Below are 18713 nucleotides of genomic sequence, written 5' to 3' on the forward strand. Positions count from 1 at the left end.
GCTAGTCAGAAGGATCTGGTAGGCTTGAATCCTGAAAGCCCTGTTTTCAAGCCCTGTTCTGATTTCAGAGTTAACTCACAGCCTGCTAACAATGTTCCATTCAGTTTTGAACCTCGTATCGAAAAAGTAAAGGTGAGGCCTGTGCAACCTGCGCAGCAACCTGTTGCTAACCATGTTTCTTATGTGTCACCACCTGTAGTAAAACCTCCTCGGAGTGCATCTCCTAGATTGGGGACAACCTCCAATTCTGCCGATTTGAGCAAGTTCTTCTTGCGGAAGGATTTACTTCTTAGCAGGCTGTCTACGTTTGATGATACTGCGGAAGACTATGCTGTTTGGAAAGAGAGTTTCAAGGAAGTCGTGCAAGAGTTAGGCACCTCATGTAAGGAGGAAATAGACCTGTTAGTTAAGTACCTAGGTCCTGAGTCCAAAGAATGGGCCCGTACAACTAGAAACTCAAATGCCAAGAATCCAACCCTGGCGTGCAGTAGAATTTGGGAGCGCTTGGATGACAGGTTTGCTGCCCCTTCGATCATTGAGACTTCAATTAAAAAGAAGCTCGCCAACTTCTCTAGGATTTCACCTAGAGACACCTTAAGGTTATACGACCTGTGTGACATTCTGTACCAGATAGAAGCCTTGAAGGCTAACCCTGTATACAGTACACTGTTTGCATATTATGACGCCTCGTCAGGCATCAATCCCATTGTCGCAAAACTTCCACCCTGTATACAGAAAGCGTGGACTGGCAGAGCCATGAACTACAAGACTGCTCACGGTGTGCCGTACCCACCTTTCTCCTTCTTCATTGAGTTTGTGAAGGAGATGGCAAGGGTCGAGAATGATCCATGTTTCTCTTATCAAAGCCTTGGAGCCGATGGTTTTGTGAAACCAGAGAAGCCACCTCCCTCTAAGTTTCCTCAAGTGCGTGTGAAGAAGACTGACACCATGTTGTCCAGTGGCAGTAAGTCGACCACGGGCGCTGACAGGTCTGTTGGCGCCGCTAGTCCTACCGAGCAAAGAAAGGCAGAAAAGGGAGATTTTTGCGTCTACCATGATGCCTACGTACACCATTTGGATTTCTGCAGGGCTTTTCGCACCATGTCAGTGAGCGAGAGGAAGGTTTTCTTAAACGATAAAGGAGTGTGCAACAGATGTTGCAAAGGTAACCATCCTCCTTCCAGCTGCAAAGAGAGAACTTTCTGCAAACTCTGTAAGGCCCATACTCATGTGACTGCCTTACATCACGATGAACCCAGGTCGAAGAGGAGTTCGACTCAAGCGGTTACACAGCATGGAAGGGAGGTTGCTCAAGATAAAACACCTCGCTCCCCTGTAGTCAATCAAGTGCCGCTTCCAAATGTTCTTACCCCCATAGTAAAGACTCAGGGAGGGGAGGATGCTGCGGTCAATTCCAAATGTACCTTGATATGCAGTAACCCCACCTCCATGAGTAAGTCCTGCGCCAAGACCTTCTTGGTAAAGGTCTATCCTGAAAGTAAGCCAGAGCTCGGAGTGTGGTGTTATGCCATCCTAGACGATCAGTGCAATTGCTCTTTAGCAAGGTCTGAGTTTTTCGATTTGTTTGACAAGCTGAGCAAACGGGTTTCATATCGTCTAGCTACCTGTGCAGGTGTAACGGGCGCTTCTGGGCGCACCACCAAAAATTACACCATCGTGTCTTGGCATAACTCACAAGAGGTGCATATCCCTCAGTTAGTGGAATGCGACAGCATTCCCAATGTAAGAGAAGAGATACCCACCCCCGCCATAGCTCGTGGTTATCCCCATCTGTCCGATCTGGCCGAATGTATTCCACCTCTGGTTCCTGAAGCTGAGATTCTACTCATCATTGGTCGAGATGTGCCTTCAGCTCATTACATTTTTGACCAGAGAATTGGACCTGTCAATGCCCCTCTAGCTCAACAGACCAGTCTGGGTTGGGCAATCATTGGGGAAGTGTGTCTCCATGGCACTTGTAGGCCTCCTGTCATTAGCAGTTTCAAAACATCCTTTGTACATGATAGACGTCCCTCTATAGTCGCACCATGTGGTAACCAGATTCATGTTTCTGAATTAAAAGATGATTTGTTCAAGTTAACCAAAGATGATGACAATGCCGCCCTGTCGATTGAAGACAGGAAGTTCTTGGATGTTATGAACTCAGAGTTCCGCAAGGATCAAAGTGGTCATTGGGTCGCGCCACTGCCTTTCCGTCCCAATGTTGTAGCCACCAGTAATAATAGAGACTTTGTGTGGCACCGCACACTGTCTCTCCATCGTAGCCTCAGCACAAAGCCGGAAAAACGTCAGCATATGATGGCCTTCATGCAAAAGATGTTAGATCGTGGGCATGCTGAGGTTGCACCACCATTGAAGTCTGATCAGAAGTGCTGGTATCTTCCATTGTTTGGGGTGTACCACCCTAAGAAACCTGACAAGATCAGGGTTGTGTTCGACTCTTCTGCCAAATCCAGAGAGTTCTCCCTAAATGATATGCTGATGTCAGGTCCTGATATGACAAACAGTATTCTCGGGCTTCTACGTTTCCGTCAGGAAGCTGTAGCAGTGGCAGCTGATGTAGAACAGATGTTCTACAATTTCAAAGTGAAGACTGAGCAAAGAGATTATCTCAGATTCTTCTGGTACAAGAATAATGACCCTGATGAAAGGTTGATTGAGTATAGGATGACTGTTCACGTTTTTGGGAACACGCCATCTCCCGCCATTGCCACCTATGGCTTGCGTAAGTCTGTAGAAAATGCCTCTCCTGAAGTTCGCTATTTCATAGAGAACAATTTCTACGTGGATGATGGGTTAGCATCTCTGCCAGATGCGGAGACTGCTTACAAGTTAATCCAAGACTCTAAGTCAGCACTCCAAGAAGGAGGACGCCTGCGCTTGCACAAGATCACTTCCAACAGTAAGGAAGTGCTGGAAAAGTTTGCCACCAGTGAGCTGGCCGATAACCTTCAGGAGCTGAACCTAACTTCTGACTCTATGCCTATGCAGTCTAGCCTGGGCCTCTTATGGGACATCCAAAGAGACGTTTTCGTCTATAAGTTCATGGATTCAGACAAGCCTTCGACAAAAAGAGGGATACTGTCTGTTGTAAATAGTCTGTTTGACCCCATGGGATTCTTAGCTCCAGTAATAATAGTGGGAAAACTACTCCTAAGAGAGATAACCAATCTAAAGTGTGGTTGGGATGAACCCATACCAGCTAAGATCCATACCAAATGGTCCAGATGGCTAACGTCCTTAAGGGACCTCAAGGACATAAGCATCAATCGTCAGTTTGCTAGTATTTCTTTGTCTCAAGCTCACAGGATAGAGCTTCATACCTTTTCAGATGCTTCCAGAGTAGCAGTAGGAGCTGTATCATATCTTAAGGTTTTCAGTGATACCAAAAGCTACCAGGTGTGTTTTGTGAGGGGACAAGCTAAAGTAGCTCCCAACCATGGTCATACTATTCCCAGGTTAGAGTTGTGTGCTGCAGTGATGGCAGTTAATCTCAGCAATTCCATCTCGGATTGCTTGGACAAACCCTTAGACGCAAGACATTTCTATTCTGACAGCATGATTGTCTTGGGCTATATTCATAATGAAAGGCGTAGATTTCATGTCTACGTGAGTAACAGAGTAGACCACATTAGGTCGTCCACCGAACCTAACCAATGGCATTATGTACCTACAGATTGTAATCCAGCAGACCTGGCTACCCGTGGTCTTGAAATAACCGACCTAAATCAGAGTGATTGGTTGTCAGGTCCCTCAAGCTTATTTGAGGATGTTGTATCCACCAGTGGAAGTTTTCCTCTTGTAAGCCCTGAGACAGATAAAGAAGTAAAGGTATCAGACTACACAATTGAGTCTGAACCCCTTGTTAGTGCAAACAAAAGCAATGTAGAGCCTGCAATTGCGTCATTAGCTCAGAGGTTCTCTAATTTCTCCTGTTGGAGGAGACTTGTAAGAGCGGTAGCTCTCCTTAAGCATATAGCCCGTTCTTTCAAACAAGGTAACAAGTGTTGTTCAGGTTGGCATATGTGCAACAAACATAAGTCACCCGATCAACTAGAAGATGCAGCTGATTTCATTGTTCAGACATACCAAAAGGATTATTTCTCGTCTGCCATGACTAAATTGCAAGGTGAAGTTTGTTTATCTCCTTCTAGTCCCATTGCATCTCTGTCTCCTTATTTAGACCAGAAGGGCCTACTTCGTGTAGGAGGCAGGTTGAGTCAAGGCAGTGATGTACTTGGTATGCTTGCAAGGCCTATTATTATTCCAAAGGAATCCCACTTAGGCTTGTTGTTGATCCGTCACTACCATGAGACAGTGCACCACCAAGGGAGAGTGATTACAGAAGGAGCCGTCCGTACAGGTGGTTTCTGGATTTTGGGAGGGAAACGTACCATTTCTAAGGTCATTTCCAAATGCGTCACCTGTAGAAGGGTAAGAGGTAAGGTGTGTGTTCAGAAGATGGGAGACTTACCCGTCGATAGACTTACTCCCAATCCGCCATTTTCCTATGTAGGAGTTGACCCTTTTTGGCCCCTGGCATATAAAAACTCGGCGCACTAGAAGTTCCTTCCTCGAAAGTAAAAGATGGGGCGTTCTGTTCACCTGTCTTGTTTCCAGAGCTATCCACATAGAGACTGTAGAAGAATTGAGTACTTCTTCCTTCATTAATGCCTTAAAGAGATTCATCTGTATTCGTGGCCCAGTTAAGATGATGCGTTCTGACAGAGGCACGAACTTTGTAGGTGCTGTCAAAGCACTGAACTTGCTTGCCATTACCGATGAAGGTGGTGATGTCAATAGTTTCTTGTCAAGTCAAGGTTGCACTTGGTTGTTTAACCCTCCTCATGCTTCCCACATGGGTGGAGCATGGGAGCGTATGGTGGGGATAGTCCGCAGCATCATGAATGTGATACTGACTAACCATCACCCCAAGGCATTAACACATGAGGTGTTAGTAACCTTCTTTGCAGAAGTATGTAAGATCGTGAATTCCAGACCTTTAGTTCCTGTTTCCTCGGACCCTAGTAGTCCTTTCATTTTGTCTCCGTCCATCCTTCTCACTCAGAAAACTGATATTCCTGTAACTCTTCCTGAAGAGATAGATATTAAGGCAGTATACAAATCTCAATGGAAGCATGTCCATCACCTTGCTGAGGAATTCTGGAAGAGATGGAAGAAAGAGTATCTTTCCTCTTTGCAACCCAGAAGAAAGTGGGTCAATTCCTCTCCAAATGTAAAGGTGGATGATGTAGTGTTGGTAAAAAATCAAGAGTGTCCCCAAGGACAGTGGCCCTTGGGTATTGTAAACAAAGTATTCCCTGGCAAGGATGATTTAGTCAGGAAGGTCCAAGTAAGAGTTGTGGTAAACAACAAAGCCCATGAATATGTAAGACCCATTTCTGAGCTTGTGTTGCTAGGTCAATAGTTTTGGTAATTTTTCCCCCTAGAAAATTAGGAAGGGAGTGTGCCGTTACGAGAGGTAACGGGGCTTTTTTATATGTCCGTGTATCCCCATGTTTACATATCTTTTTGTCGTAAGGCTCGTTTCCCCTCGGAAGAGGTTTCCAAGTTTGTTTTTCGTAATGTTTAATTTAAGTATGCTGCGAGCAGAAGCTTCGTCTGCTTAAGAATACTATCGTTGTAAGTTGTCTGCAAGCTGTGCTGCAAGATAGCATCTCATTATTTGTACAATGTTCACTTAAAGAATTAGACTTAAGAAGGTGTGTAAGAACCGGTTACTGTGGGTGATGTCACGTCATCTCTAGGCGCCAGTCTTGGTCCGATCTAGAAAGATGTACACACCCCACGCCTAGCCAAACAATGTAAGTCTTAAAACTCTTTGTATTTGAGGTTTAGAGTATTCTAGTGCATCCTTTGTAATACCCTCTTCTTGTGTAGCCTTTAGCCTATAGTAATTATAGTACTTTTACAGTTTTTCATCAATTCCAACGTATTATCGAACGATGGATCAGATCTGCATTAAATACGCATCAAATATCCCCGTGATTCTATAACCTTCAGTCCCAAGTCTGTCTACGTCACGGACGCTATGATGTTGGCTGTCTATTTCATCTGCGGAGTCCCAGTCGACTCCGCCATACTATCATTATTGTTGTTATCACCAGTCAAAGCTGGTGAAGGGATATATTATTGATAAGCTCGGCTTTACACGACTTATCGTGTACATCTCACGCGTTATTTTTGAACTCGACTAAATTACCGCCCGCGGAAAAGTAAAATAAAAATAAGCAATAATTAATCATTTGGTAAAATTATACAATCATTTAACATTTTCATGCTTTCTCTTTACAAAGGCTATCAGAGTTTGCGGCAACATTAAATTCACAAATATAAATAATACTTATGAACACATACAATGGTTTGTTTAATCATAGTAATTTTTGTCACAAAAATGCTAATTCATTAAGGGGACACTACAGTAGTAGCGTGTTACCACACCATATCCCTTTAACCCTTAACCCTAGCTAAAATAATGTTTTTTTGGAAATGAAATATATATATATCCAAGTACCTGGAGTGATAGGGTATCGGAATATATATAGTTATGGGGATCTATCTCCAAAACCTTAGGAGGAGTTCGTGAACAAACAAACAAACAAACAAACAAACAAACAGACAGACAGACAGAACCTACTATTTTATTATAGTAGATATATATATATATATAGGTGCCAAGATGAGAGGGAGGGAAGAGGGTGGAGGGGAGTGGAATATGTCGAGGAAGGAATTGGTGGGAGTGTTTTCTACGCCTTTTTTCTTTTTGACTACCCCCCCCCCCCATGTAAGAGGGAAAAAGCCTTTGGTATATATATATATATATATATATATATATATGTGTATGTGTGTGTGTGTGTGTGTGTATATATATATATATATAAACATACATACGTACATACATACATACGTACATGTATACATGTATACATACATACATATATACATGCATACATACACAAGAATACATGCTGCTTAAGCACTGTAGCGACCGAATGTTGCAGGTTAGGGTTAAAAATCTCTCCTTCAAAATCGAAGGCCATGGCGTTAGGACTCTGGAATGAGGGGGAGCACCTCACCATCCAGGGCCTTAAGCTGGACTGGGTCCACCAGTTTCAGTTCCTCGGTGTCTGAAGGAACTATCCTATCTCAAGGAGAGCTGAAGGAGAAAACCACTGTCATGAGAGCAATGACGGGGAGGGCACTTGGTGCCACACACCAGGTCCTTCGCACGTTCTACCTGCAAGCAGTCCGCAGTTTGGTGGATTACGCTGCTCCAGTTCTCATAACTGTGGCGACTGCCACGCTTGAAGACCTAGAGCCTTGCCAAAATGCCGCAGCAAGGATTATATTAGGAGCTCAACCTTGGACCAAGACTGTTAACCTCCATATGGATGTTTCATTGCCTTCATTAACATCACGGGTCAGAAGGCTGGAGGTCGACTTTCTTGCCAAGATAGTCCAGAGTCCCAGGATAACTGAGCTGAGTCAGAACCCTGTGATAGCTCTAGGACGGGTGGATAATCTTATCCACTGCTGTACCTGGTTATCTCAAGCGGCCAGACTCCTGGACTCCTTCAGGCTCACCAGTGCTCTCCTTGAAAAGTGGAAGGATTCTCCTCACCCAGAGTTCAAGTCCCCACCTCTATGGCTGTCGGTACCTGCAACCTTCGTTGTCACAAAGCTCCCCAGTAAGAAGAAGTTATGTGACCAGGAAGGAGTGCGAGCGCAGGCCCTACAGGGCATCCGCGCACTGTCGAAACCAGGAACGGCGGTCTATTTTACGGATGGTTCCGTGGACCCCAACAGGCCTCGTAGTGCGGGGGCTGCCTTCGTGACGGATGGTTTGACCTTTGGCAGGAGAGTATCTGATCATGCGTCCACTCTCCAAGCTGAGGCCATAGCGGTCCAAGGAGCGTTAGAGCATGTTCTAATATCTCGAACTGGTCCTGTGGTGGTCCACACGAACTCACAGTTTGTGCTAGGCAGCTTAGATACGACACAGCCCAGCGACAATGTACGCCTACTGACCTCTATCCTAACACTCCTGCTGAAGCTACACCAGCAGGTGCCACGCCCAACTGGGTGCCGAGCCATGTCGGCGTCCCAGGCAATGAGCTAGCCGATGCGGCAGCAGAAGCGACGCGCCAAAGACCCGAAGTCGATGTTGTCATCCCTCTCAGCAGAAATCAGTTGCGCATGCGCACCAGGGCTCTTAATCAGGTACAACGGTTCCTTCAGCACAGACTGGAGGCAGAGGTATCAGAGAGGGCGAAATGGTGCAGCGCAGTCACTGACTACGAGCCCCTTGTACTTCCTCGCTCCACACCTAGAAAAGTGGAAACTCTGCTCTTCCGTCTGCGGCTGGAGGACCGTTGTTTCTGGCAAATAAAGAAAAATCCAACACTAGAAGAAAGAAGATGCCACCATTGTCGCCATCGAGAGGCCACCCTTGAGCACTATTTCCAGCACTGCCCCGCAACTGCTTTTCTAAGGAGAGGGCCCCCGACAGCATCTGATGGTTTTGTGCGCCGCCTATGCAGCCAATATGAATTGAGTCGGTTGGTGGAGTGTCAGCCCCCCTTTAAATTTTTCTCATATGTTGATTTATTGCTATTGATTTCATTCATTGTTAATGTTAGCGAAGGGTGCATTCACCGGGATGTGCATATATATCCCACATATGTATACACATCTCGTGGATGTATGAGTGTGGCCAAAACCACACACACTCATACACTGAATCACCCTATAAACGGGCTCACGCAAAAGCCCGTGGGAATCATATCCCCAAATTACTAAGTCAAGTACATACATGCATACATACATATACATACATGCATACATACATACATACATACATACATACATACATACATACATACATACATACATACATACATACATACATACATACATACATACATACATACATACATACATACATATATACATACATACATACACATACATACATACATACATACATACATGCATACACATACATACATACATACATACACACATACATACATACATACATGCATACATACATGTATACACACATACATACTGTACATACATACATACATACATACATACATACATACACACATGCAATACACACACACATACATACATACATACATACATACATACATACATACATACATACATACATACATACACACATATATACATACTAAAAGGCCTTGCGCTTATATGGAGAAGTAACCGAGTCAAAGCATACACCCACATCAAACACATTCAAAAACAATATATGGCTTCTCCCATCTTAATGCTTAGTGAATGAAGGGTCATCACATCCATCCACCTCCTCAACACACGCGCACACACACACACACACACACACACACACACACACACACACACACACACACACACACACACACACACACACACACACACACACACAGCAGGCCCGACCGGACAGCCGAAGCTAGTTTCCTTTTTCAGCTTACTTATATGGCGACCCTCTTCCCCTCATCTACTTCAGAATTTACAGGGCAGACAAGAAAGTCACTTCTGGCAACATTAATTTTTCATCCATTTATAGCCCAAATTCCTCCTTTAGTTGCTCTAGGCTCACCTCTGCTCAGCCACAAGCGCACTGTCGTCTGCAAACAACAACTGACTCACCTTTTGTTTCCATCCATACACTTACTATCTCCAAATCTCTTTCCATCACACTCTCATTCACGTCCCGTACCATCCCGTCTGTTTACATGTTGAACAACGACGGTAACACTACATTACCCTAACCTATCCCCACCTTCACCTCAAACCACTAATTCTCCCCCCTTTCCTACCCTAACACATGATTTACTACTCACTTAAAATATATATATATATATATATATTATATATATATATATTATATATATATATATATATATATATATATATATATATATATATATATATATATATGCACTGAACTCTTTCCCTTTGTTCCATTATATGAGGTTTACAGATCTATAAAAGACAAGGCAACCTTAAAAAAAAACGTGGCAGCATTTGTGTTCCTAACCACACTGTTGATAAGTTCTTCGGAGGCTTAGAGGTAGAGAGTTCGGTGACCAGGCGACCAACGAGTAACGGGTTTTTCGAATGTAAAACATAAATGAGTTTGAGGACTTAATTCTGCGTGAATAGCAGAGAGGAGACTGTGCCGCTCAAGCCCGTGGTGAAATATGTCCACCGAGCACTGAACCGTGGCGAAGCAGGGTTTGGTGTCGGCTGACATTTCATCAGTTTACAGACAGCATTTGTACACAAGAGGCCAAAAATGGCGTGAAACTAGTTGAGTGATACACTCAATATTTTGCTAGATAATTACAATAGATATACCTAACCTAGAACAATAGGAAAGCATGGCATAAATGAAATAGAACAAGAAGGAAAAAATATATTCTGAAGAAATATCGTTCGTATGGTAGTCTTTAACGGTCGCCTTGTGGATGTTGACCCATGGAGCTGACCGATGGGCGTTTATCCTGGTTATGAGGTCGGTCTCCCTCATTATCGTGGGGAGGTCAGGTCTCTAGAGTTGACTAGTTCTTAAAATCCAACGTAAAATTGGATGGCTTTCATCTTGGCAGTTAACACTGCTACCCGCTTCTGGTCCTTTCCCAGGTCTTTCTCTCTTTGACCTTTCTGTCTCTTCGTACCTTTCCGGGATCCGCACGAGTCTTTGTTGGCTCATGAGACTCCTCTGTCGTCCAGCCCGGCGAAATCTAGTATTAATCTGTCGTAGTCTTCAGTAGTAGACCCCGTCCTCACTGGGCACACAGCGTGTCATTCCACGCGCCTGTCGCCAGTCGCCAAGGAACTGTGACCCCTATAGTATTGTCCCCTTTGGCTCTTCTGAGCACATTTCTTGTGTACCAAGAGGCTTGTCCCCCACCCCGACGTGCAGAATGGAGTCTTCAACTCCACATCTGCAAACGAAAAACACCTCCCCTGACGACCCTAATATCGACCCGGATAAGGCTAGGCATGTTTTTCTCTACTCTGACGAAACCCGATTAGCTGAACTCAATCCCTTTATTCTGAAGAAATGTCTGTCTTTTTATACAAATGATATCAACCAGGTTAGGAAACTTAGAAGTGGAGATCTCCAAGTTATCACCAACTCTGGGAAAGCTACACACGGCTTACTTAAGGCCAAGAAGTTTCATACCTTCGATGTTGTTGCCTCCCTCCTTAGGTCACTCAACTTCTGCAGAGGAGTAATCTACTATAGAGACTTGATGACCATGGACGAGTCTGACATCCTCGAAGAAATGAAAAATGAAGGGATTCTAGATGCCAAATTCATCACGCGACTGGACCGGGAAAAATGAGATTGTTGTTCCATTAGAAATTATTTTCAAGAAATCCATCATATCCGGAGATGTCCCAAGAGAATGGAAGCTAGCTAACGTTACTCCCATATTCAAAAAAGGTGACAAAAAGAAACCAAATAACTATAGGCCTATAAGTTTGACTTCAATCGTAGGAAAAATAATGGAAACTATCATCAGATATGCTATCGAACATCATTTAGAAAGTAACCGTTTGATAAATGATAGCCAGCATGGTTTCAGACAGAAACGTTCTTGCGTGACTAACTTACTCGAATTCTACAACACAGTTATCTCGAATTATGACAAAAGAAACAATATAGATTTAATATATCTAGACTTTGCAAAAGCTTTTGATACCGTCCCACACGAAAGACTACTTACTAAATTAGCTTTGCATGGAATAAGTGGTAGCCTATTAGGTTGGACTAGTAATTGGTTGAATGGTCGAAAACAGAGAGTTGTTTTAAATGGAAAAACTTCTGGATGGAAAAGTGTTGCAAGTGGAGTTCCTCAGGGTTCCGTTCTTGGGCCACATCTTTTCATAGTATATATAAATGATATAGACCATGGACTAAAATCTACTGTTTCCAAATTTTCTGATGATACAAAACTGTGCGGAGTGGCAAATGATCACTCAAACCAATTAGATATTCAAGAAGATTTAGATAAATTACAGCAATGGTCTGAAAAGTGGCTAATGAAATTTAACACAAGTAAATGCAAGGTAATGCACATAGGTAAAAATAACAGTAAGTACGATTACAAGTTATTTGGAAATTCGTTAACAAAAGTGGATAGTGAAAAAAAGATCTCGGCGTAATTATCAGTAACGACCTCAAATCATCCAAGCAGTGCCTCTGAGAAAGCAAATAAGATTCTGGGACTGATTGCGCGATCTTTTGATTTCAAAAGTCCATCACTCATTAACATGCTATATAAATCGTTAGTTCGTCCACATTTGGAATATGCTGTTTCCGTATGGTCACCGAATCTCATTAAAGACATTGACAGACTGGAAAAAGTACAACGGCGAGCCACAAAACTGATTCCAAATATAAGAAATAAATCATACGAAAATCGACTAAAACACATGAATCTGTTTTCCCTAAAAAAGCGTAGACTCAGAGGTGACTTGATACAGGTCTTTAAGATTTTAAACGGAATTGACAACATCAAAAGTGACCAAATTTTCACATTGAATGAGAATCAGACAAGAAACAATGGTCTCAAACTATCCGGAAATAGATTCAATTTGGAAGTAGGTAGAAACAACTTTGCCAACCGTGTAGTAAATGAATGGAATAAACTTCCTGCACAGGTAGTGCAATGTAGTTCAATTCGAAGCTTTAAGGATCAGTTAGATAAATACCTAAGTAAGATGCTGTAATGATTATAATTTATCTTATATTATTTGTTTTTGTTTTGTTATTATTTGTCTGTCTGATTTTCATTTATTTTGTTTTTGTTTTGTTATCATTTGTCTGTCTGATTTTCATTTATTATTAGTTATATGTCAATTTATCATTATTTACTATTTACCTGTTTTTTTATTATTCAACTATACCTATGCATTTATTTATGTATTTTATTTGTTATTTACATTATTATAGTTTTTATTTATTGTTTTATTAATATGATTTTTTTTTTCGCATCCGACCTAGATATGGATCAAAAGGTCTCCTGTCGGCATGCTCCGCCTTTGTAATCCTTATCATCCTCACTTTCAACTCTACAACCCTCCCTGGCCATGTCAAAGTTGGATACATCCTGTGGTAATTGTTATTAGAAATCTTAGTGCTTACCTTTTTTCGGGAAACTTTCCCTCAAGGTATCATTTTCTTTCGATTCAGGAGCTTTTCCTGAAACTTCGAACCACTTCTATCGTAACTTCAAATAAGATACGATTAAACTCCCCTCCTCTTTATTTGTTAAATCTATGTAATTTGTGGTTTGATAAATCGGGGATTAACTTTGAGAAATTACTTAAAGTGAATATTAACCCGTGGCCTTTTGAGTGCTTTTCGAACTCGTAAGAGTCCCTCCGAATACGGTCCGTACTATCGTCGAAACAGAGGACCCAGAGCTCTGGTTCCAAGTTTACCTCTTATTTAGAAACCTCAAGGCAAGGGACCTTTCATCTTCGGATTCTCAAGGCCTCAAGATCTTCTTAATTCTAACCTTAGCAACTAACCCGGTAGAAAATTGAGACCGGTAAGTTCTCTAACTCCCTGAAATTGTTAAACCTCAATTTCCATGATCCAAGTCTCAGTACGACCATATGTCCCCAACACTTTGCGCTGTAATAAGTGTTTTAAATGTGGTCACCTTGCTAAGTTTTGTCATAGCCAAACGATCGTGTCCGGTTAGTGTGCAGGCGAACATCCTACAGATGCCTGCTCTGCAAATGTGTTTCAATGTGTATAGACACGGTAAAGGAAACATGGACTGGAGGTGAAGCTTTATTCCTGACGTTTCGTCTAACGACTTTCTCAAAGGAATGAGCATACTAGAAACATACAGAGATTATAAACCCGCCTTATGGCTCAAGGGGGTGTACGAGCGTATAGCGCTGCGTCCTGATTGGCCCGCTGAGACAGCCAATCACGAAGCGCTATCTTCGCTGAAGATTTGGCCCAGGTGAAGCTCCCAGCCTTATTGTTGATATTCGGACGAGTGGTGATGTACGCAGCTTCTATAGATTTTCTGATCTTCTTATCCATACCTTCGTGTAGAATCTCGGCTCGGTTCCATTGTGGGAGGTGCCCAGACTCGTCAACATGCACCACCATTGCGTTGGTGAGTCTATGGTGACGGAGGTCGGCCTTATGCTCCCTGATTCTAGTGTTAAGGCCCCTCTTAGTCTCTCCGTAGTATGCTTTATCGCATGATGTGCATGGGATCTTATATACGACGCTGTCTTCTCTCCCCCTCATCTTAGTCCCGCTTTTTAACATGTCACCAATCTTCGTTCCCGATGTTACGGCTGCTTTAACTTCCGTGCCCCTGAGCATTCTAATAATGTCTCCTACCTTCTCAGAGTTAGGAAGCGCCATGTATGATGTTTTTGTGGTGGCGTTGCCTTCTCTTAACCTGCTTGTGTGGATTATTTCTTCCGCTCTTCGTCTTAAGCTCAGGATTAAGCCCTTGGGGTAGCCAAGCTTCAAGAAGGCCGCGATGATGTATTCGATTTCCTCCTCCAGGAACTCCTCGCTGCATATCCTGTAGGCACGCAGGAAGAAGCCCATGACTACCCCCTTTTTCGTCCTCTCATTGTGTGCCGACAGGTAGTGTATGAAGTCGTCACGGTTCGTAGGCTTTCTGTAAACCCTGAACGACTTCATACACTACCTGTCGGCACACAATGAGAGGACGAAAAAGGGGGTAGTCATGGGCTTCTTCCTGCGTGCCTACAGGATATGCAGCGAGGAGTTCCTGGAGGAGGAAATCGAATACATCATCGCGGCCTTCTTGAAGCTTGGCTACCCCAAGGGCTTAATCCTGAGCTTAAGACGAAGAGCGGAAGAAATAATCCACACAAGCAGGTTAAGAGAAGGCAACGCCACCACAAAAACATCATACATGGCGCTTCCTAACTCTGAGAAGGTAGGAGACATTATTAGAATGCTCAGGGGCACGGAAGTTAAAGCAGCCGTAACATCGGGAACGAAGATTGGTGACATGTTAAAAAGCGGGACTAAGATGAGGGGGAGAGAAGACAGCGTCGTATATAAGATCCCATGCACATCATGCGATAAAGCATACTACGGAGAGACTAAGAGGGGCCTTAACACTAGAATCAGGGAGCATAAGGCCGACCTCCGTCACCATAGACTCACCAACGCAATGGTGGTGCATGTTGACGAGTCTGGGCACCTCCCACAATGGAACCGAGCCGAGATTCTACACGAAGGTATGGATAAGAAGATCAGAAAATCTATAGCAGCTGCGTACATCACCACTCGTCCGAATATCAACAATAAGGCTGGGAGCTTCACCTGGGCCAAATCTTCAGCGAAGATAGCGCTTCGTGATTGGCTGTCTCAGCGGGCCAATCAGGACGCAGCGCTATACGCTCGTACACCCCCTTGAGCCATAAGGCGGGTTTATAATCTCTGTATGTTTCTAGTATGCTCATTCCTTTGAGAAAGTCGTTAGACGAAACGTCAGGAATAAAGCTTCACCTCCAGTCCATGTTTCCTTTACCGTGTCTATACAACTTGTTCACATGGATTTTCATGTTTCAATGTGTCAACAGCCCCTCTAACAACGAGCATGCATCCACCTCCCGAGATTGTCCCACCTTCAAAATAGAAAAAGAAATTTGTACCGAGAAAGCAACTTATGGCATCTCTTTCTGCGAAGCAAAGAAACGTGTGATGAAAAGACAAGTTACTCCAACTAGTCCCTCTGGAGCAACTTCCTATGCTTCTGCAGTTAAGAAAACGTACAGAACCATTGAAACACAGACTGTAAGCAAGCACTCCGATAAGGAGAAAGATCTCTACCCACCTACCAAACAAACCACGCACTCGCACTTCCCTTCCCCGACTATCCCAGAGCTTCCACTACGTGTGCCTACACATGTTATTAAGTCCAATATCCAGCCCAGACCGAACATCGGGGTCAAAACACACCTCTCCCACTAAGGCCAAGAAAGGAAGAAATCGAAGCAAATAAAAAACAACTAAAAATTAAAATAAATAAATAAATAAATAAAATAAAATTAAAATCATCCAGTAGAATTGCCGAAGTAGTCTCGACCATTTGGTCAACTTAGAACATGATATCCTTTCAAGTTTCGAGAAGAAAGATTTCCTTGTAGCTTGTTTCTTAGACTTAGAAAGAGCCTACGACATGGCATGGCGACGTGGTATCCTCGAAAAACTCTATGCACTTGGCCTTAGAGGGAATCTCATTATTTTCATTTAAAACTTTCTACTAGAACGAACATTCTCTGCCAAATTCAAGGTTGCTTTTCATCAGTATGCATACAAGAAAATGGCGTACCACAGGGAAGTGTGTTGAGCCCCACATTATTTATATTCCTTATAAACGATATTCTACCTGCTCCATCTCGGAACCTTAAATATTCATTATACGCTGACGACGTCGGAATCTGGCATTCCTCATCGAACGCTAGTTTTTCCGGCTCTCGCGTACAACTTGCCCTGGACTCGCTCCAGGAATGGTTTGACGAATGGGGATTTAAGTTTTCGGAAATAAAGTCAACAGTGGTTGTATTTTCACGCAAAGCCCAGGCAGACATCGATCTGCAATTGCATGGAAATCCCATTGCAGTACAAAATTCAACCTTTTTCCTTGGCCTGAAACTGGACTCCAGGCTAAACTGGAAGGCCCATGTAAAGTACCTAGTTGATGCGTGCAACAAGAGACTTAATTTGCTACGCAAACTAACGGGCACAAATTGGGGAGCAGATAGGAAATCTTTGCTAATGATTTATGAGTCCCTAATTAGATCTAAATTGGACTATGGGTGTTAGATTTATAGTTCGGCAACAAGAACCACGTTACAACCCCTGAACATCATCCAAAACAAAGGCCTGCGACTTGCACTTGAAGCAATACGCTGCACAAGAATCGAGAAGCTGGAAGTTGAAGCCAATGCCCCCCCCCCCCACTCTCCACTACAGGCGCGAACTCCTATAATACTCCGCTACGCCACCAAAGTGCTTCGTATCCCACGATATCCCTGCAAGCTGGCGGCGTCCCAATACGATTACTTTACCAACTCCAGCATTAATCTCTTTTCCATTAGGATCCGATCCTTATGCGAGCACTATTCAATGCCACTGTGGTCTATTGAAAAATTGAAGACGTTCCACACACCACTGTGGGAAAAGATCACCCTGAGCGTCGACATCTATGAAGACCTCCAGAAGAAATCGTGCTCGGTGGAAGAACTTAGACAGAAGTCCCTACAAGTCATCAACGGGTACACTGGCCACAGGACACTGTATATGGATGGTTCTAAGTGTGGCCGTAAGACAGGACAGGGTTTATAGCTCCACAACCCGGATGAAGTTCAGATTGCCGGATCATACGAGCATTTATTTTGCCGAACTCTTCGGAATATCCAAAGCGATAGGAAAGGCTCAATCTGTTATTTTCTCAGATTCCTTGCGTGCATTACAGTCAATTAAGTCGGGTAACCAAATTGGGGATTCTCTCCTGGGCAAAACCATTAGCGCATTTTCGACGACCAACAAGTCCATTACTCTCTCTTGGGTTCCCAGCACCATTGGAATCTCCGGGAACGAGAAGCGGACAGGACACACTGACCAAATCTGCGTTAGAAAATGACTCTATTATAGATATACCCATAGACATAGACACTTTCAATTCAATCTGAAGAAAACAATTACACGCTCACTGGCAACACCAGAGGGACAATCTCCACATCACACATAAACAAATGGAGCACATAACAGACTGGTCAACATCATACAGAAGCAATAGATGGGAGGAAATCGCCATAGCAAGTCTGAGGATGAATTCCACCTACATTACCCACCTAGATCCTTATATCACTGGCGTATTTCCTCCCTAGTGCAACACCTGCAACACTACATTCTCTATAAGACACATACTCATACACTGCACGAAATATAACACACAGCGCCAGGCGCTCATACATCACTGCAGTACAATATTTAGTTAAACGTGACAAATCTTTTGTCCAATGACTGTTTCTTTATTGACAAAGTAGTGTTTTATTTGCGCACAACAGGACTGTTGTGGAAATTGTAATGGTTAAATTAAACCGGACCGCAGGTTCACACCAGGCTTAATGACCACATTATGGGTTGATAGCAAGAAAAAAAAAAAAAAAAAAAAAAAAAATCCAGCCATTTTTTTTTTGTTTTCAATTTCACCAGAGCCATTTTTTTTTAATTACCAGAACATTTTTGATATTTCCAGAGCCATGTTTTTGCAGGTTCGATTTCCTTCAAACTATTGGAAGGCTAACTCATTATTCATGTCGGAGCGAGTTTGAATATGTACGGTGTACGTATGCATGCGGTGATGTGGTACTGGGTATGGTGCATTGTACATGTAGTCAGCGCGTTGATTGGGCAGCTAGCTGCATGCAACCAATGAACTTCCCTTCATACAGGTACCATGCAATTCAAAACTAGCGACATTATGTAGCACGATAGTCGTGTAGAGTCTAATCAACATGTACTAGTATACGCGCGCATGCAGCTGATACGAAGCTAGGCTAGGTAAGCCATTGAACTCTAGCAGAAATACCGCGTACACATATGTACGTACATCAACAAATTA

The 18713-nt window shown here is 43.2% G+C and overlaps 2 protein-coding genes across 4 annotated transcripts in view; one reads left to right on the forward strand and one right to left on the reverse strand.

Annotated features, from left to right (window-relative positions):
- Window positions 1-17431, forward strand: part of LOC143039727 (uncharacterized) — a 19410-nt gene extending 1979 nt beyond the window's left edge. Inside the window, exons 2-3 of the mRNA XM_076209968.1 lie at window positions 1-2096; window positions 17185-17431. The exon at window positions 1-2096 is cut by the window's left edge and continues 1515 nt beyond it. Coding sequence (XP_076066083.1) covers window positions 1-2096; window positions 17185-17431 — 2343 coding nt within the window. The remainder of the gene's footprint in view (window positions 2097-17184) is intronic.
- The window catches only part of LOC143039883 (putative inactive carboxylesterase 4), an 84160-nt gene that overhangs the window by 61173 nt on the left and 4274 nt on the right, over window positions 1-18713 (reverse strand). The window lies entirely within an intron of this gene.

The sequence above is a fragment of the Oratosquilla oratoria genome, chromosome 27, assembly GCF_046742065.1.
Source record: "Oratosquilla oratoria isolate Oo_2021 chromosome 27, ASM4674206v1, whole genome shotgun sequence".
Lineage (NCBI taxonomy): Eukaryota > Metazoa > Arthropoda > Malacostraca > Stomatopoda > Squillidae > Oratosquilla > Oratosquilla oratoria.